This window comes from Pleuronectes platessa, chromosome 3, assembly GCF_947347685.1.
Source record: "Pleuronectes platessa chromosome 3, fPlePla1.1, whole genome shotgun sequence".
Taxonomy (NCBI): domain Eukaryota; kingdom Metazoa; phylum Chordata; class Actinopteri; order Pleuronectiformes; family Pleuronectidae; genus Pleuronectes; species Pleuronectes platessa.
In genome coordinates this window covers 13,241,462-13,261,477 of record NC_070628.1, presented here as the reverse complement: position 1 = coordinate 13,261,477, position 20,016 = coordinate 13,241,462, and the positions used below count along the sequence as shown (strand labels likewise).

General features: G+C 43.0%; 3 protein-coding genes across 3 annotated transcripts; 2 read left to right on the top strand and 1 right to left on the bottom strand.

The window, feature by feature from the left end:
* Positions 1 to 682: 682 nt before the first annotated feature.
* On the top strand, positions 683 to 6,615 carry zfp91 (ZFP91 zinc finger protein, atypical E3 ubiquitin ligase). Its single transcript, XM_053416920.1, has 12 exons — positions 683 to 978; positions 1,265 to 1,302; positions 1,487 to 1,603; positions 1,966 to 2,005; positions 2,463 to 2,573; positions 2,651 to 2,758; positions 3,115 to 3,300; positions 3,548 to 3,598; positions 3,759 to 3,837; positions 4,223 to 4,337; positions 4,459 to 4,558; positions 4,676 to 6,615. Exons 1-12 carry the CDS (start codon positions 683 to 685, stop codon positions 5,670 to 5,672), a joined length of 2,238 nt encoding a protein of 745 aa, XP_053272895.1. The 3' UTR covers positions 5,673 to 6,615.
* On the bottom strand, positions 6,151 to 8,661 carry si:ch211-113e8.11 (uncharacterized). The gene is made up of 2 exons (XM_053418590.1): positions 8,376 to 8,661; positions 6,151 to 8,268 (listed from the first exon to the last, which is right to left on the bottom strand). Exons 1-2 carry the CDS (start codon positions 8,447 to 8,449, stop codon positions 7,575 to 7,577), a joined length of 768 nt encoding a protein of 255 aa, XP_053274565.1. The 5' UTR covers positions 8,450 to 8,661; the 3' UTR covers positions 6,151 to 7,574.
* A 3,249-nt stretch (positions 8,662 to 11,910) lies between these two features.
* cntf (ciliary neurotrophic factor) lies at positions 11,911 to 15,473 on the top strand. The gene is given in 5 exon segments (XM_053416909.1): positions 11,911 to 12,303; positions 14,894 to 14,971; positions 14,973 to 15,206; positions 15,299 to 15,319; positions 15,321 to 15,473. Coding segments are annotated over 5 exon segments (579 nt in total). The 5' UTR covers positions 11,911 to 12,210.
* Positions 15,474 to 20,016: the final 4,543 nt, after the last annotated feature.

Here is a 20,016-nt window from a genome sequence, read left to right as displayed (position 1 = left end):
TAAATGCCAGCGCTGTTTAATGTGACCTGCACTACATCTCCCATGATGCCCCGGCAGCCATCCGTGTCTGCTCTGCCCTCACGCGGCTGCCGCTGCACTTTGCAGATTTACAAACAACATGGCTGGGTCCACCCGATTTGTAAAAGACATGGAGGGAAATCCAGATGATGTAGAAGTCAGTGGACCGCGTCGATTCTCCTGAGTGTAACCCCGGTTTATATTTGGCTTAAAGGAGACGCAACAAAGCGCACAAAATGGTTGCGCTGCAGGTCCCGGCGAATAAGTAGGTTTACTATAGCTTTAAGAAGGCGAAAATAGTGTCTGCTTCTTTAAAATGATATCGCTTTATTAATGAATTGATCATTAAGAAAAGTTTTCAATACCTAATCAATAAATATCTGCTTCTAATTTGCGACGAACTCCGGGCAGTGCCAGAAAATGTGCGGCTGTCGGATAAAGGCCGCCTGCAACCAATACGTCTTTAAACCAGATGTGGTCCGTTTCTCCTCGAATTGCAAGTAAACCTGTTCGACTTTTAACGGAATCCGAGGCCGACCGACGTGTCCTCGCGGTGATGGAACCGGCAGGCGAGCGAACCGGGGATGTAAATAAAGGCGAAGGACCGGCGGAGGACAAGGCCGCAGACCAGACCTCGGTCACCAGTACGAGCGTATCCCCGCGGATGGGGCTCCGGGAGCGCGGAGCGGCCCGCCCGAGGTCCGGCGTCTCCGCTTCGCTTACGGGCGTCAACGGAGCCGCGGCGAGCCCGCAGAGCTCGGGTCGGGTGCTGAGGGACAGGGCGACGAGGTCAGTACCGGCCTGGCTGAAGGACGTCAAGAGCGACGACGAGGAAGAACCGAGCCCGGACACCGGGACGAACAAGCGGCGGAAAGTTTCCAACTCCAGGCGGAAGAAAAATTCAGAATCTGCGTGTTCGGCCGGAGGGGGAGTCGCAGGTGACAGCCTTCAAGGCACAGAGTAGGTTTTTAATTGATCAGCATCACGTTTGTTTATGATGAGCCATGTGTGTTTATGTCTGCGGGGTGAGCTGCTGTGAAGCACGCCTTCAGCAGAGCTCGTCCCCTTCCTGCAGCTCTGCATGGGGAGGGTGGAGAGACACTCACCTGGTTCCCAAAACTTGTCCTGTCTTGTACAGATGCTTCCAAAAAGCACCGTGTGATCAGGGATGTGATGGATGATGGGATGTTTCTCTGCAAGTTGACAAAATGTCTCTTCTCACTGTTTTCTCCTCCTTTTTTAACAGCATGGAGGATCCCAAGAAACCTGCTACAGATGCTCAAGGTAATCAGCGAAACATTCCACAAAACAAGACTCTTGACTAGCCTCTTACTAAAGTAACGTTTAAGTTCATTCTAATTCTGTGCACGTGCAGTTGGATCACTCTGTATTTCTGACTGGGTGACCTCGTTTCACCCCTGATGGCCAGCATTATGTTTGATGTTATGTTTCTGCTTCCTCACTCTAGCTCTTCCCTCCAGACGCCCCCCGGCCCAGACTCGTGCCAAGCCCCCGTCTGCCAGAGCCAGCCGCAGCGCTGCCAAGCCTGTGTGTAAGACCGAACCTGGAATGGAGAATCCAGCTGGTGAGCAACCTGTTGACAATGCGCTGCTATGGTTCAGCGGGCATGCCTGTAAACGATTCAGATTACAAAGACACAGAGACTCTGAGGCAACACGCTGACAACTGTTCTTGAGGTTGGGTTTTATGAAGACTTTTGGTTCAGGTATCAGCAAGTATGTCTTCCTCATGGTCGTCTGTAATTAGTCTAACCGATGGGATCACATTACCTTTTCTCCTCCATTTTGTTACTTCAGATAATCCACATACTCAATGTGATAGACTGCATAAAAAACATTGTTATATTTATATTCATATGTGTGATTTATAAAAGGAAGCTTTAGCTACCTTCCTAAACACTTGATATCTTCTCTGTTTGTCATGCAGCAGTGGAAGGAAAGGTAAACGATAAAGAGAAGACTGAAATGTAAGTATAGTATTTGTACTTTGACAGCACCCCCGACACCACTCTCTTGTTCACTCTCCTCCTCTTAGTCGCACTGACACTCAGCCACACACAAAACGTACTTACAGGCACACGCTGTTATCGTGCAGATCTGTAAACTTTGACTGTGTAAAAACAACATCATTAGGTCTTTTCCAACACATACGGCACGTTTTGTGTGATCCGATCACAACTGGTCATGGTAGTGCGTGGCTCTTTTCTCTAGACCAGCAATGAGTTGGTGCTACTGTGAATCCAGTTTCCTCGCCAAGAGCCAGTTCATTGGCTGTCGAAACTCAAAGACTCCAGATTAGGCACTGGCTCCGAACAGGCCCTGGAACTGCCTTGTTGGAAAAGGAGTAATTGTGACAGTGTGTGCCTCAGTCAGAGCCATGTGTTGTTTTCATTACTGCTGTGTTTGACCCTTTTACTGTCTCAGTGAAAACAAAGAGGAGGAAAGCAAGGATGTCGCTGAACCGGTGTTGGATGGAGAAGACCCTTCATTTCCCGATGACCCTCACGACCTCAGCTACCAGCCACAGAGTCAGAGGTACACTTATCTAAAGTGCAGCGCTTGACCTGAGCAGAAAGTGTAAAGTCCTGTTTCAAGTCCTCTTTTGTTTTCAGTGGTGCAGAGGAGGAGGAGGAGGAGGAGGAGGAGTCCCTCAGCAGTGACGAAGATGTTCCTTTTAGAGACGACTTAAATGATCAGAGCTACGACCCTAAGGCTGAACGGTTTGTGTGTGTGCATTTGTGTGTGTGTGTGTGGCCACTTTCTCCATGTTCAGATATGATTAGATATTGGCACCATATATTTCTGTGTAGCAACTGTCGTAACCATATAGTGAATGAGACATAAATATATTCAGAAAAGAAAACATTTGTAGAAATACAACAAGTTTTGATCATTGTGAATATTATGCTTTATTATTTGTGCAGGTCAAGATAAGTCATATCTTTTCTGATGTGTGTCAGACAAAGCAAATCAGGCCCAACTACAGCCACTTTGTAACTTTTAGTTTGTTTCCTGAAGTCACTAAAACATATTAATACTATAGTAACTACTATACTTTCTCTATTTGACTTCTCAGGGATGTCCCTAAACCCAAGCGCAGAGCTCCTCCGAGACCGAAGGAAAAGAAAGAAAAAGAGAAGGCACCTAAAAAAGAGAAAGAGGTCGCTGAGATAAAGGTAGAAGGTTCAGACAACTTGGAAAGTGTGGAGGAGGAAGTGAAGCTAGAAGAAGAAACTGTGGAAGACCCAGATGGACCCAGGAAGTAAGCACAGTCACACACGATCTGGTTGGAGTTATCAGATTCACGTCGCTCGTATGTGTATTATTAGGCAAATTATTCTTTAGTCCATGTTCAGTCTGAATATAATGTGTGTGGTTCGTGAGTTGTAAACAATCTTCTTTTCATAGTGTTTGTAATTTCTACGTTATATGACATTAGTAAAGAAAAGCTGTTTTAAATTTGAACTTTATTACATTTTTTTGCACTTTATTTGTTGTTTGTGTGTTAGGAGAGGCCGACGGAAAAAAGACGACAAAACCCCACGGCTGCCAAAGAGAAGGTAAAGCTAATGTTTGTGTTGGAGCATTTTATTCAAAGATATAAGGACATGATAGGGACTGATGATTGATGGAGTCGGCCAAGGATATAATGGACATATCATGTAAATTCATTTAATATTTTATTATTATATAACATTGTCATACGCCTCGCCTACACAGAAAGAAGCCCCCAGTGCAATATGTGCGCTGTGAAATGGAAGGATGTGGGACCGTCCTGGCTCATCCTCGCTACCTACAGGTTTGTCTCAGCAACTACAACGTCCCCCCGCAGATTGTTTACGTCTCTCACTGCATTAAACACAGTTAAGAGAAATCTAGTTCCATCTTTGCCAATAATAACTGAATTTTTAAATATCATAGAATGTTAAACTGTGACAAATGTCCATCACATTTTCCCGAGTACAAAGTTGTTGTCCTAAAATTGCTTTATTACATTTCTGCAGATATAATAATTGATCAAATATTTCAAGACTAAAAGGAGTTTTTGTCCTGGTGGCATTGCCTGAAGTATTTCATCCATATATATCAATATTTACTTAATATTAATCAAACCAGGTTTCTAGACTGTTTTCAGCCTTTTAATTGCACTCATGCTGTTTACTCTTCTGCATTTTCCACATCAGCACCATATCAAATATCAGCATTTGCTGAAGAAGAAATATGTATGTCCTCACCCGTCTTGTGGAAGACTTTTCCGCCTTCAGAAGCAGCTGCTGCGTCACGCAAAACACCACACAGGTACACATACAGTGCATATGTATTACATGTGTATAACGTTGGATCTGTTTGATAATTTGTTGCTAGAACTAATGACAGTATGTAGAGGATCCATCTATACTCAATTGTTTTGTGTTTGTAGATCAGAGAGACTATATCTGTGAGTTCTGTGCTCGTGCCTTCAAGAGCTCCCACAACTTGGCTGTGCACCGCATGATCCACACAGGAGAGAAGCCCCTACAGTTAGTATTTCCCTGTTCAGTTTTTGGTCATTTGTTTTTCTTAGTTTAAATGTTATAAAATGTTTTCCGGATTGCTAAAAGACATTTCCACTTAATTTTCTATTTCTTCCTCCATAGGTGTGAGATCTGTGGCTTCACCTGTCGCCAGAAGGCGTCTCTCAACTGGCACATGAAGAAGCACGATGCTGACGCCACCTATCAGTTCTCCTGCTCCATTTGTGGTAAGAAGTTTGAGAAGAAGGACTGTGTGGTGGCTCATAAGGCTAAGAGCCACCCAGAGGTGCTAATCGCTGAGGCGCTGGCAGCCAACGCTGGCGCACTCATCACAACCCCTGCCTCCCTGCTGGAGCTGCCAGGAAACCCCATGCAAGCAGAGGTCACCAGCTTGGATGTGAGCCAAGTAGGGCAGGATGGGCAGATGGATCAGCTGAGCCAGGAAGGTCGAGTTGGGCACCAAGTGGCTCAGGTGTCCCAGATGGGTCACATGACCCAGCAAGTGAGTCACCAGGTGGTTTTACTGGGACAAGACCAGAGCCTCCACACCATGCAGGTGCCAGTGACAATTGCCCTGTCCCCAATTGACCCCCCTTCACCAGCTGACAGCCAGCAGCAGACTCACCTCCAGCTGCAGATGCCCGTCCAGTTTGTGCAGGCTGCTCAGCAGCAACATCAGCCCCAAATCCAACAACTGACCCTCCATTCCAGCTCATTGTTGACCCAGCACCAACCCCAGCTCCAGTCTCTTCAGGCATACTCCTCTCAGCAGCAGAGCCAGGGTCAGACACAAATCCTACAAATGACCTTCCAGCCAGTTAGCCAATCCCAGACCCACATTCAGCAGATCCCCATTTTAGCAACCTCTCATCAACTTCAGTCCCTGCACACAGCTGCCGCGGGCCCCCCTCTCCTGTCCACAACCCAATCCCAGGATCCTGCCTCCACAAATGGGGGCAACTATATTCTGGACAATCCAGGACTCATTTCCTCCTCTCTTTCAGCCAACTCCCTCCAGCAGGCAGAGGCTGCAGGAGAGGATGGTGTGGCCTGGGAGGAAAATGGACAAGAGGTTCTGACTGGCGGCTCTGAGAGACACGTGCAGCACGTCCTCATGTAAAACAAGGAGGGAGCACAGAGAGAAGGAAATAGAGGAAGGTTAAGTCAACAGTGACCTGATACACTGTATTGCAATGTTTGAAGTAAATGTAGGATCACCAATATATTATGTACTGTTCACCCATAGTCATATTTGGTAGTTTTTTAGGATATCTGTATCAGGGAAAGATATGTATGTGGCTGTATGTGTAAGTTGTTGCCTTTGTACATAATAGTCCTTAAAACTAAACTAGCCTTTTATGTGAGTGTGTGTGTGTGTGTGTACTGATGCTGAGGTTATATTGCAAAGCTGTTGCTATTATGCAATAATATAGTTTACCTCTTAGTAATATACAGCACATGAAATGCCAAGTGTGAGGCACGTTCCTACTGGAATAAATCTAAGTAATTTATTTTATGTTTTAAGCACATAACGTGTTAGAAAGCTATAAACAACATCAATGTGTGGGGCTGAGTAAAATCTCAATGAAAATCAAATAGGCAGTCATTATTTTTTCATTTATTGTCCAGATCTACTAGAAAACATTCATTTGATAGGAAAAAATACAAAACCAACAAAATCTGAACTCACAAAGACTGAAGAGGTGTAGACAAAAAAAAGGTGCTTCACAGTTTCAGAATATGCATATTTTAGCGATGTTGGCAGTGTCTGTTAAAATGATATTTGTGCAGCTGTTTGTTAAACCCTGCTGTTTGACTTTGAAGGAATAATAACTCATGTGTAGTGGGGTCCAAAACATTAACCAAACTGAATTAGACAAACTCAACTTTTGTCTATAACATTTGAAGGGTGATGTAATTTGATAAATCATGACTATGTGGATCCTTTGTTTAAAAATGTCAATACTAAGTCAGCACTTCTGATCTGTGATGTAGGACATGTGGTAGCACATACACAAAAAAACGATTCATTTATATGATGTAAATAAATGTCTTAACATTTATCCACAGTGTTTTCATTAATAGTTTGAGAATGTGATGTTTTATCCCACAACTTTATCTTTCCATACACCTGGGGTGGCTACACATACTTGGCAGGGGGATCAGCCATTACTGCTGCTTACAGGCATGCACTGAACTCCGGATGTTTACCTTAAATTATCCAAAGGGGCTGTACATGAGGATGGAAATTTGTCCCAGTCTGTTGTTTTAGACATTATCCTGAGTCTTTCCTTCAAGCCACAAAGTAAAATATCCGGAACATGTCTGAGTGAGCCCCTGTGACAATACAGCAGGTAAATGTCCATACAATTCACGAGTGGATGTGTTGATGACATGTCTAACATGGTCTACATGCAAAAAACAAGGAAGGAGAATATAAATATCTTAGGATGAAAGAGGTGCCATTCATGTCGAAGATGCCGAATTGGGGAAAACAGCCCTTACTCAAGATATTTTTGTGATAAGGACTGATGCTGGTGTGGATGGCTGTGAGAAAAAATTAGATTTTTCGCAACTGAATTTCTTGCTCTGCCTAGGTGTCATCCCTGACCTGAATGGTCCAGAAATGTCCCTGATCTGACCTGAACAATCTTCTGTGTTCATGTGTGAAAAGACAAGAAGTCCAGACAATTATTACATTATCCCCGATATCATGTCTGAAAACAGCTTAATAATTGAAACACTGGTGGTTCAATCCCCAGCTCCTTCCAGCCACACCACAAATGGCTCTTGATTTGAGTGTGTGGAAAATGTTAGTTACTGCTGGGTGAAATGTAACTGTAGGCGTTATTAATTAAATCGACCAATGGACAGTACAACTTTTCTATAGACATGCATATTGAGAGGAAAAATTTCACCTGCACTTTATACTATTGCTTTATGAGGGGTTAGGATTGCACAGTGTTACAACGCAGGAAAATTCCTTTCTCCTCCCTGCCCAACCGGCCCTGCTTGGCTCTCTTCAGGACATATGGAGCCGCTCTCGGTCCATGTGCATGGCATACTGCTTCATAGCCCGTTTAGGAGGAATCAAGGTGTTACTCAGTCCGACCCTCCTCTTCTTCACATGCTGCCCTCCTGACTCTTCCTCCTCTGGGCGCTTCTGCTTCCCGACACCACCAGAGCCGCCTGCATTGGGCTCAACGGGTTCTGCTGCTGGTGCTTCATCACTCTCAGGCGTATGATGAGGATGATGGCCGTCAGCTGAGGTGACAGCGGTCTGGAGGTCACTGTCATGAGCAAACTTGCATTTGATCCCGAACCTGCACCTTCCATCTTTCCTGTAAGACACGCACATCCGTTTCCCTCCGATCTCGGAGGGTTTGGCCTCCAGTGTCAGGGGGACATGTTTCTGCAGGGCGCTGAGCTTCTGGTCTGCCTGGGCCTTGAAGGGGTTGGTGAACACGCCGCTGTCCGAGCAGGCGTTTAGAGCTGGAGGAGGCAGTTTGTTATGAGTGTGGGAACCCAGGGAAGGAGCAGGGCGGGGGGGCTGACGGGCTGCTGAGAGGGGGTGTGATGGGGATGAGAAGGGAACCGGATGCTCTTCCTCTGGTTCTGACTCGCTGCCCGAGTCACTGGAGGCTGAACCAGACTCCAGCAGGAAGTTACGGGTCTTTAAGACAGGTGTCGCCTCATCGCCCACCTTCTTAACGGAGCTAGACGATGGAAAATAGCACAAGACACAGGAGAAAGATAACTTGTTAGTCCCTCTGTTTTTTTTCTACGCATTTACTTACTCAATGTTTTTTAAATGAGCATTTACCCAAGTCCGCCGGTGTTCGCATCTCCATCGCTGTCAGACTCCGAGGACACTCCGTACCCAACCAGAGAGTTCATACCTTTACAATGAACCGGAGCTCAGCTAGTTGCCCTGTTAGCTCCACGTCGAAGTAAAAGCGGGTTGAATGATTCGTGAAGTAAACAAGTAGATTCATTTAAACCAACCCTGCTAAACGTATCTGATCATTCCCGTGTCCTCTCCACTCCGCTTGGATTAAGCTAGTGTTAGCCATGGGTGTTAGCTGCCGTGATGTAGCTCAGTGTTTACATTCTATCTGCCTGCACTGCCACCTGCAGCACCGGCATGGTATTACACAGGGCAATTTATTTTAGAAAGCACAAAACACTGACCCAAGTGCTTTATGGGGGAGATTAAGTTATGAGATTGTTTCATGTATGATTACAGTCAAATAAAAACATGAAAAGCATAAAATAGAAACTAAGTAAATCAGATGAATAAAAGTTTCAAATATCTGGATCAAATCAACAAAGACAGCTTCTGCACTGAGAACAATATTTGTGAAATGCATCCCTGGCTGCAGCAAACAGGCTTTAGAAAAAATAACATCTTATAAAACGTGTATAATCTTAATGGATGTAATTGTAGTGCATTGAACATGGAATATGTTTGCAACAACTACTAAATTGATCACTAAATTACAAGCCAGTGCATAATTGTAGACTCCTGATTTTAAGATGCTTCTAATGAAAAGTATGTTTATCCGAATAATTTATTTGATGTTTGTTTCGGTGCTTCACCGGTTAGTCAACAAAGTCCAATAATTTTTCTCCCTGCTTTAATCAACATTGCCATCTCATAGAATTCCCAAACTTGAAGAATCATCAGGTTTTCATAAATATTTACAACTTGTCAAACACACGATAACTAATACCCTGATGTTTACAGCAGCTGCTCAGTTTTTAAACACTTTAAACTTCAAGTCCTTCTATTAGCACCGTGGGGCCTTACAGGAATCCAAGTTTCATTGCTGGTTTCATGAACTTACTTTATAGCTATAGAAACTACATCAGAAAATCCTAAATGTAATGTATTTGATAAAATCATCCTAATATTGAAATTTGTTTTCAATATGCTGCAATGGTGTTTAATCGTGTCACAACATCTCACTTCAAAAATATATCTTGAATAAAAGCTCAGAGTTGTTACTAAACTAGTACTATCTATAACATTTGAACTGTACTTCTAATGTGAAAGTGTATTGTTGGCCAAGGTTAGGCTATAATGTAAAGCGTACTTCACACGATATAGGTCAACACATAGTTGGAAACCACTGTATGATCTTATATGCTGTATAATATATTTTGAAGTAATTGTGTTTAAGGAATAATGTATATTTTACATCTGCGTACATAACGCAGATGTAAAATACATATTAAAAGTCCAGTATGGTTACTTAACTAATGGTGATATAACTTTTCTCACTATAGGCCTCACGTTTGACTGATCAGTGACAGGGGGTGGAAGGGCAGTTTTAGTGGGGTTCCGTGTATAGGCAATATGTCATTTTCTTTTCAAATAGATGCAAAAATTTCGTTTTCACTTCTAAGTTGTTTGTAAGGGTCTACAGAACAATTTTGGTCCGAGGGCCAGACATGCCGGTCAAGAAATTGCCCTCTAGGGGGCGTTGTTGGCTCCGAACCTACCACCAGCCTTAATAAAATATGGTAGCTGTTATAATTCTTGATCAGATTATCTGATCTGAACATAATAAGTATGTATTGATTCAGGATCAGGAGTAGCAACTGATATCTTTATAATATGACCGATATAACCCATATGTATACGAGTGAGGCAGGATTGGTCCACTGCTACCAGCTGCTTCTGCATGTGAGTTTATGCGTAGACATTCTTGGTCCAGTCCAGGCTTCTGTGTTGTAGGAAACTGAAAAAGTGAAATCCCAGTTCCATGGAAGGATGAGGTAGCAGTACGTGATGTGGGATTATTATCCAGGTTATCCAGGGCTGCAACTGTGAATATGCACTGACGCAAATTTGTCTGAAAAAATATTTTTTGCGCTGTTCCTTGTTCGATCTCCAATAGCCTTTGCAAAGCTAGCTTCAATGCTGAGGACCTTCTTATATGACACGCTCAGATTATATTTGTGTAAGAGTTCGACCAACTTCTTGCTTCTTGTTTGCGAATGCAGTTCGAGGGCCAGGAACACTGCAGGTGGAGGCTCATAATACAAGTTTGAGGAAAGAGAAGTCATATTTAGAATGGCCATCTGACTCACAGAGAGTATCTCCCGAGAATTCTCCTGTTCGGGTGATGATTTGGGTCCTGAAAGGAGATGACGGAAGAAATACTTCATACGTTGTGGAACAGATGATTCTTCGCAGTCTTTCGGAAATGAACCATCACAGGTACCTTTCTCTTCTGTCAAATCCGGAAAGTGTTTTAGGACTGTTTTCTTCCGGTTCACAGTCTTCTGGATTCCACGTCGTTCAAATCGCTCCGTCAGATCTTGTAATGCAAAGATGTTGCGACCTCCAGCAATTTCTTCCTGTATGAATTGGAGCAACTTATTTTCGGCTGTGACTTCAAAGTCTTCACTAGCTGTATCTCGTTTAAAAAATTGCATTGTAACGAAGTTTGAACCCTGTGTAGCAATTGCGATGATACTTGGCCTCAATAGTGACAAGATCTCCCTCTGAAAGGAGTGCCACAATACGATCTTCCCCCAGTGCAACTGCCATGTCGTGTATCTGATGGGATAGTTCTACCTTCTGGAAAGAATGGTCTGCTCTATTTGTTTCATCACCACAGAAGATACATATTTTACGATTTACAGGTGCACCAGGTTGGCAGGATCTTCTTGTGGCAGGAGTCAATCCTTCAGAATAACGTTTTTTGCATTTTCAAGTGTTGTTGGCTGGTAAAGCTTAAGACACTTGTGCCGTGTGATGCATGGATTCTTCATCTGGAAGTTCTAAATTTGGGTGGGGAGCACTACCAATTGCTTGGAACTGACGTGCGAGGCTGATAAGATTTGTGAATGCTCCCTCTCTACGACTGACAATTGGATTAGCAACAGGGCAAACAAGTTTTTCCGTTGTTTGGTTTTGGCAAAGAATGCATAGCTGCCAGTTCGTTGTGAGCAAAAGTTCATTCCCAACATAGTACTGAGTTGCAATAGCAATCAAAAATTATATATCATCGCAAATGTAAGAAAATTAAGACCTTTTAAAAAATATATATTTCTGATTTTGGCCATTTTAGAAAATGGGCCCAAAACTAATTTTTTTTTAATCTGGTTTCTTGGCCCGCTGACCAAAATTGTTCTATAGACCATTATGTTCAATTTAGAAAAGAAAATAAAACTTTTGCATCAATTTGAAATGACTGAGTGCCTAGGCACCCCACTATTTAGGCTGTTCTGTCGGAAGCAGTAAATGAGATTACTGCTCTTCCCCGGAGTTGATGGGCTCCTCCCTCCTCCCCTCCGATGCTCTCCGCCCCCGCGTGTCCCGTTAAATTCCTCACGCCTGGCATCAGGTTCCCGGAGGAAAGGGCGGAGAGTTGGCCGCCGAGTCTGTAACACAAGTCGCCAAACAAGGTCGGACGAACCGGGAAACGAGCTCTACCTCAGCTCGGATGACCGGAGCGCCGAGTGGCTTCCAGCACCTGGGGGGGAGCGACAGGAATGAAGGGGCTGAAGTGACGCGTGATGACCGGGAACCTGCCGGTGTGGTCGGGATGAGGAGCGCGTTCACTGGTGGACATTAGAGGAATCAGCCTGTTGCTCAGCTCCTGCAAGTGCGCGTGTGTCGTGGAGCGGAGGCAGCGGGAGGTCCGATGGCAGAGAGGCGGACCAGGACCACGGCGGCCCGGGCCACGGCTATAGCCGAGCAACTGCACCACGAGTCCTGCATACTACTGGAGCTTTATGTGAGTGGAGGAACTTACTGACTGACTCCCAGTGTGTGTGCGGGTGTGCGTGTGTGTGTTTGTGTGTGTGTGTGAGTGTGTGTGTGTAGGTGTAAGTGTGTGTGTGAGAGAGAGGGGGACAGAGAAAAAGGCCAAGGTTAAAAGGAAAATTAATAGATGTTTTCTGTGGATGTGTGTGAATGTGTATGTGTTACATGTCTTTAACTTTGTGTGTGCATGTGACTGTGTGTGTTTGAAACAAGTTCATGGAAAGATTATGAGAGAGAGAGAGAGAGAGAGAGAGAGAGAGAGAGAGAGAGAGAGAGAGAGAGAGAGAGAGAGGAGAGAGAGAGGATGCGTGCAAAAGAAAGATAGGAGGGAGGAAGTGTGTGTGTTAGTGTGTGTGTGTGTGTGTTTGTCTGTTTGTGTGTGTGCGTGTGTGTGTTGGTGCGTGTTTGTGTGTGAGAAAGAGAAGGAAATTATGTCAGGGGTACAGCAGCAGGTAGGAATGCAGAGTCTTGGGGGGTGGTGGGTTGGCTCAGCTGGAATGAGAGACGTGGGTGTTTTTCTGGCACAAGCTCATCACTGCCCGGGCACGAATCCTTCACTTCATCTCCACGAGTCTCTTTGCCTATAGGTGTGAACCGCCAGTTATTAAAACTTCTTGGTGTCCTGCCAGTTCACTGCCTCGTCACTTCTTTCATTTGTCTCGCTAGGAGCAAGGGAGCGGCCTTCCGTATAACTCCATGAAACAAAACTTGTTTGATTTTGACCTTTTACTTTCGAGATCCTCCAACAGTTTTCAACTTGCATTTCTTTTTTGAAAGGTGTCTCTGTAAACCCTGCAGCACCGGCCACTTGCCACTGAGCACAACATGAAGTGATTAGATTTGTCTCTGCAGAAACATAACTTCAGTATTTAATTGAAATATTAATGTGTCGCCCCAGGCCGAATATCTCTTGCATACTTGTTTGGTAGGAAATCGCTGAATAGTTACTTCAATTTGATGCCTCTTAAATCATTTCAAGAGTTGGAGTCGTTGTTTACGAGTTATATAGATATATACGAGAATATATAGTTTCTGGCTACACTACTGCTTCCTGGATGACATTTCCACTGCAGTCAGACTAGTAAACATCAGCCCCCCCACCCCGCGACTCACAGGTCACATTAGTCCACTCTGTCGCGCTGGTACTAACTTTCACGCAGGGTTCAACATTAACACCTCAGTATAATGTCACAAGGAGGCCTCTGGGATTCACAACTCGCTTAAGTACTAAAGCGAAGGCCAGCTACAGTCATGCCTGTGAGATGACCCAACACCATCGTCATCTGTTTTTTTTTTTACATTGTAAATTACAGAATAATTGCCTTTGTAAAAAAAACTACATTTTAAAACCATTTAAACGTACAAGTATATTTTATACTATATAATATGTAACAATTCATTTAAATATCACTAGAGCTGTGTCATACATGTTGTTGTATGACAACACTTTCATTTAATCTAGCAGGAGATTTTATTTTGGTCCCTTTTAATTGCATCATATCCTGTTTACCCTTGACTTTATCCGTCTCTACTATAACATCCAGGGCAAACGACATATGACACAGTAAAAACAACCTGTTAGCCTGTTAGCCAGTCGACTTTACTTTTACTTACATTTGTTTTAGTCACTCGTAATACATCGTGATTATTCATTGGTGTTTGCTGCGTGAAATGAATAAAACTTGACCTCATCCATGCCTGAGTCTCGTAAGGTCGATTTTCATCCGCAACGGTGGTGAAAACAACAACTCCCATGAGCCCATGCTGCTTACCCAAGGTCACTAAACTTGGTCTTTTTCTCTACATTGACAGATTCCTTGTGGCCAAAGTTATATATGGTACATTTAATATAAAAGTAATAGTTGAAGATATTTGGAATTTAAAATCCATGTTCAAAGTAATACGAGGTGATTCTTATCCCCTTCTTTGGTAAATAAGAAGCTAGAGGCAGCAGCTGGCTCTCTCCAAACTATAGACTGTATGTAAAGATGGACGATGCATTTCCACTTTACACAAATTCCAGAAACAATTGAAAATATCTCATAGAGAGGTCCTGATGCATTTAGCCTCAAATTACTAAATAAAACCAAACTTAAACTTAACTTCTCTGCTAAACCTGCTGGCTCTATTTTAAGAAAGTGAACCGGTGTATTTCCTAAAAATTATTTAGTTAATGTTATCATAATGATTCTTTGTTTCAAATGTTGAAAGTGTGAGGTGCATGTGTTTTTTATTTTATTTTAACGTTAATCAAACTCAGGCTGAGCACAAATTCCTCATCAAGGAATGACCTTTCACATCGGTATGTTTGATTCTGGGAAACAGCATTTATGAGTCTGAATGGGTTCCTATCAAACTATGAGCAAATCCCTGTTGCCAAATAGACAAGGATATTTCAAATTGAACCAAAGTGACGTCAGTGTGGTTAACCCGGGACACAAAGCGTTTTCTCAACCCACTTGTCCACCTCACTCTCCCAGTCCGCCTCCTCTTTCTTTTCATCATGAATGATATCACACATCTGTTGGTAATTTGTGACCTACTTGTTTTCTCTCTTTCAGAGAAAGAAGGAGAAGTTCACCGTGGAGGATTTGGTGGCTGACCGTCGCCTGGTGTCTGTCCCTCCTCCGTCCTCGCAGGCTGGACACCGGGGACACGCTCTGGCGCCTCCACTCTGCTCTGCTACAGTGCCGCAGCTTGCTGGAGAGAGCCATCGCCAAAGAGGAACAGGAGCTGGGTGGCGGCAAGAAGGGAGACTACGAGACCATGAGGAAAATGGTGAGGGACAGACTCTCGCTTCTCCTGATCAACACAGAGCTCCTCAGGGCTGTAGATGGCGCGGCAGTCCTTACCCCCAATTTGGACGGACTGGAGGTAGGTGCTGACATCATCAGAGGTGGGATTATACGTTTTCTGATGAATATAAAGGCAGAGCTTAGTGACCTCTCCCCCCTTCTCATTTGCAGTTAGAAGGTCCGAGCAGCCTGTTTTGAGCTGAAGCTTTGGATTTATCGGATCTTCAAGGAGGTGGAGCACTGGAGCAAGACAGCCATCACCACCTTGCAGGGCCTGCCCCCTGTGATGGACAAGGGAGCGGGCGAGGGCGCGCGGCTCAGGAGCATGAGGAGCGCTCGGAGATGAGAGGGAGACATGAGGAGTGTGTGGGTGGGCGAAGTGGAGGAATGAGAGAGAGAGAGAGAGAGAGAGAGGAGAGAGAGAGAGAGAGAGAGAGAGGAGAGAGAGAGAGGAGAGAGAGAGAGAGAGAGAGGAGAGAGAGAGAGAGAGAGAGAGAGAGAGAGAGAGTGAGAGAGAGAGAGAGAGAGAGAGAGAGAGAGAGAGAGAGAGAGAGAGAGAGAGAGAGAGAGAGAGGTTCGAAATGGAGAGGTAATGGTAAAATTTGTTGAGTACGGGCCAAAGTGAGAAACTGGCTGATATGGAGAGAGAGTGAATAGATGATAGATTATCATCAGCTACAAGAGACACATACAGATCTGGCACAGAGAGATGTGTTGAGAGGGTTGATTTCTCTTCTGTTTACAGGATCTGAGGCTTCAGAGTATTTGAAATATGACAGATTCTAATACATTTATGTGTTTATTGTTTCTTTCTATTAGATGAAATCTAATGTGTGAATTCAGAGTTAGAAACTTTTTCTTTCTTTCTTTCACCACGAGGAAACTAAAGCTTTGTTTTCCTTGTGCTTGTGGTACTTTTTCTGTACATCTGAAATTATTGTTTAAGATATACTGCCAGGTTTCACACATGCTGATGAAAATAAGAACATTTGAAGAACTGTAGCTTTGAATACTGTGGCTTTAAATGACCCCAAATAGATTATTACCAGGGGATGTTCAGAATATGAGGGGAAAATATGTAACAGCACCCTCTAGTGTTTACATTTCCTATTGCATACAATTTATTACTTCCTTCCTTTCTTGATTTTCCAGGACAATTCCAATTATGTCAAAATGATGCTGTGGTCTAATAGGTTTATGTTATATTGTTACACTTTTTGTTTAAAATAAGTTTTATTGAGCCAAAGAAAGTTATGTCAACAGAGAACTGTAAACTGTGGAGTCCTCGCTCATATTCATAAAACAAAAAGAACTATAAAGTGATTATACTGAACATTCATAAATTATAAAGCCGGTGATATCTGTGTACACTCTCATGGTTAAACGTTTTCACTTGAAAAGGATAAATACTAAAATAAATAGAAATAATTTCACACAGAAAGGTAAATAAATGTGTAAATGCTAAATAAACAAACGATATATACTCATAACTACTTATATTAATAAGAAAACTACAATGGATCTAAGTAGAGCATATAGCACTGCCAAGGTCCAATTAGATTCAATCAAACTGCACCAAATTACACACAATCATAAACATCAGTCCCATGAATGTGCCTGATGATTTTTTATCAAGAATCCATGAATTATTCTCCAGGACTTGGGTGAATATATCCCAAAAGGTATCTTACATTGTTAAAGAAAATTATACAAACAACAGGATCTGTACTAAATTTGGATGGCCTCTTTCTTGGCCCATGTCCCCAGCCTTTCATCAAGTTTGGTGGAAATCTGTTTTTGCGTGAAACTGCTGACAAATAAACCAAACTACCGAGCAGCGGCAAATAGCAAACAGTAATGTTAGAAAATTCACAATCTATGTCTAAGACAAAGAAAATAACTCAGATGAGATCGTCTAAGAAATATATTGACTTATTTTAATCATCCTTATTATCTAAACCACCCATATTCCCCTGTCCCCTACCCTTACTCAATTATTTGTTGGGTACAATGGGATAGTTAGGACCCTAAAGCGATGAAACCATTTCATGGACAAATGAATGTACTACTTAATACTTAAAATCTGCAAACTTAAGTGATAAATAATGGCCTATTGTCCTTTATTACATCCTACTCATTTTTATTATTTGAGGTCACAAAAGCTGCATTTGACCTCAGCAAGAGGGCGACACAAATCATGTCCTTCATCACAATATCAACAAAGGTTTTGAGGCACATTTTCCATTTTGACTTGATCCAAATTCAGTCAGCAGCCAAAAAGGATTTTTGTCCATGACGTGGTCGGTCAGCTGTCCACTGAGCAGCTGCAACCTGCACTGAGTTACTCCACATAAACTGTAAATAGCTGACGAGTTAAGTCTTGGATCGACACATGCCACGCTGTTCTTTGTGCGGCTGCGGTACTAATTAAATTAGCGTCAGCCATAGACTCGCTTCATCTTTAATAATGCATGAAGCTTCGGGGCAAGTTAAAGGAAGAAGATACTGTGAAATTGAATGGAATCCTATGCAGAATTGTCTGGTCTAGATAACCAAAGAGATCCATGACCATGTTTACCAAGTCCTATGCACCATTTTCCTTTCATGTATAAGGGGACCATGTAACATTGAAACGTTTCTTTTAGGTCAAGGGCTGCAGGTTGCGTTTGAGTTCATGTTTGCATTGTTGCACGCTGTGGGTTGACAAACTGGTATTAGCTGCACTGGGAGTTCAAACAAAAGCTGTGTGGTGCTCGAGCGATACAGGAAACTGGATGTTGTTACTGAAGGAAACGTGAATTAATTTGGTCATTTGATCTGAGTCACCATCATTAATTCCCAGATTCAATTTGACCCCTGAGAAAACGAGAGCTACTGCACATGGGAAAAACGTATTCACTGAATGAAGAGTGAATATACATCATAAAACAACAGAAATATAAAATAACGGGAGTGCATTGCGTTTTAATACGATACACTGTAAATGTAATACATGTATTGCATTTGCTGTTCCGTTAGGGATTTTGAGGGGATGTATTATGTTTTTTTCCAAATCTACTCTGATGATGAACTATCTGCCTGGACTACACAGAGCAAAAGTCTTCTTTATTTTATTTTAAAAGATTTTCCGGCTCTGCTCTGTTCTGAGTTGCTTGATTTGCTGGCCTTGCTGGGCCCCGGATCAAGAACAGTCAACGACAAGAGAACTTAAGCCCAAGTTTGAATATCCTGTCAATGAGTTCAAAGGCTTAGCAAAGACATTACTCTTACTGTATTAACTGTGTGTGACAGGATTTTACTGTGGAAAGTCATTGTGGTGGTGTGTTTATTTTTATTTTTTCTGTCTCAGTTGGTCAAGTCATTGGAAATGAGGGTGTCTGTGTATGTTTGATTCTGTGCCTTTGTTGGTCTGAATGCAGGAGCCTGAAACTGAGCTTTATAGGGAAACAGCTTCATGATGTCACAGCTCTACAGCTGTTTTCAGACATGAACTCCGGAAAATGTCCTGGAAAACTGGGTCTGGACTTTCTCCAGGGTTTGTTTTTCACGTGTGATGAGCACAGGAGGACATTGTCAAAGTAAGACACGTTCTCAACAACGGGAAAATGTCTGAAACATCCAGGGGACTGAGTAGAGCATGTAGGAGGCAGGGTATGACAGATCCATTCCGCTATAGGAACCATGTGTTTTGGTGACCACATCACCATAAGCCCACAAAACTAATGTGTCCAAGCTGACAACTTTGTAGACATCTTCCCTGTGATTGGCACCTGTTTTTCATCCGGAGATATTTGTTGTTTTATTGTTTTTGTGTTGGTCATCGACACACCCACTCGCTCGCTGTGAATTTTCCAAACATTTTTCCTGCTGTCTTCTTACATTAACCCATTCCGAGATTATCCGGACATTTTACGAGGGTGCTGACCGAAACAGGTACAGGAAATTAGGTACAGGTTGACTAAGACATTTCGTTTTCACTCTTCAGGAAAATCCCTAGGGTTAAGTTCTTGTCTGAAAATGGCTATAAGACTCATTTTAGCCTGTCAATCTCCCACAGACCATGCTCAGAACAGTGCTCCTGTCTAAATGGTTGTTTTTATGTGCTATTGATTGATTGTACTCACTTTTACAACGTGTCTTTCCAAATGTATTTTGTTACGCCACCAAGTGCCCTCTCTTGTGACCTCTGGTTTAGCGAGAGCTAGCTGGAGACAAATGGCTGCCAGCACAAAGAGAGGATTAGGTTACCATCACATCTGTCTATAAGCAGCAATCATTACAGCAGGAAGCAGCCACACTCATTAGGTTGGTCAGCTTTATCATAAAGAGCGTGTGGGTGAACCTTCTTCATCCCTGATGGTAGTGAAGTGGACTAATTGATTTATGTACGACTTGTTTCAGTGTCATCGACATCATTCTTTGTATGGTCAAGCGACAATAAACCCTGTCTTGCAAATGTGGCTTTATCTGTGCAATGACTCTCACTGGCCCTCGATAAAGTGTTCACACAAGAGGGAGCAGACACCGAAGCTAGATTTAATCTTTGGCTTGACAAATTTATTTTGCATTTCTTTTGTCACTGGGGTCTAAAAAGTCTCTTTTGGACGACAGTGTCTCAAACTAAATCTTTATTCTCTTGAGGTTTATGTAGCAAAGCCCCTTTCAGACGTGAATACTGTAACAATGCTGGGTTCATTAACCAGTCCAAGAAGCAGCCGTCTGGCTTTCTAACACACAGCAGGCCTCAGTCCACGGCTCACACATCCATAACGTATATATATTACTTTTCGAACCTGCAACAAGTGTGAAAATGTTTTCTGCTGTTTGGCTTGAAAATGACTTGAAGGTTAGTTGAGATCCTCTTCACGTCTCAAATGCCATCAACAAAT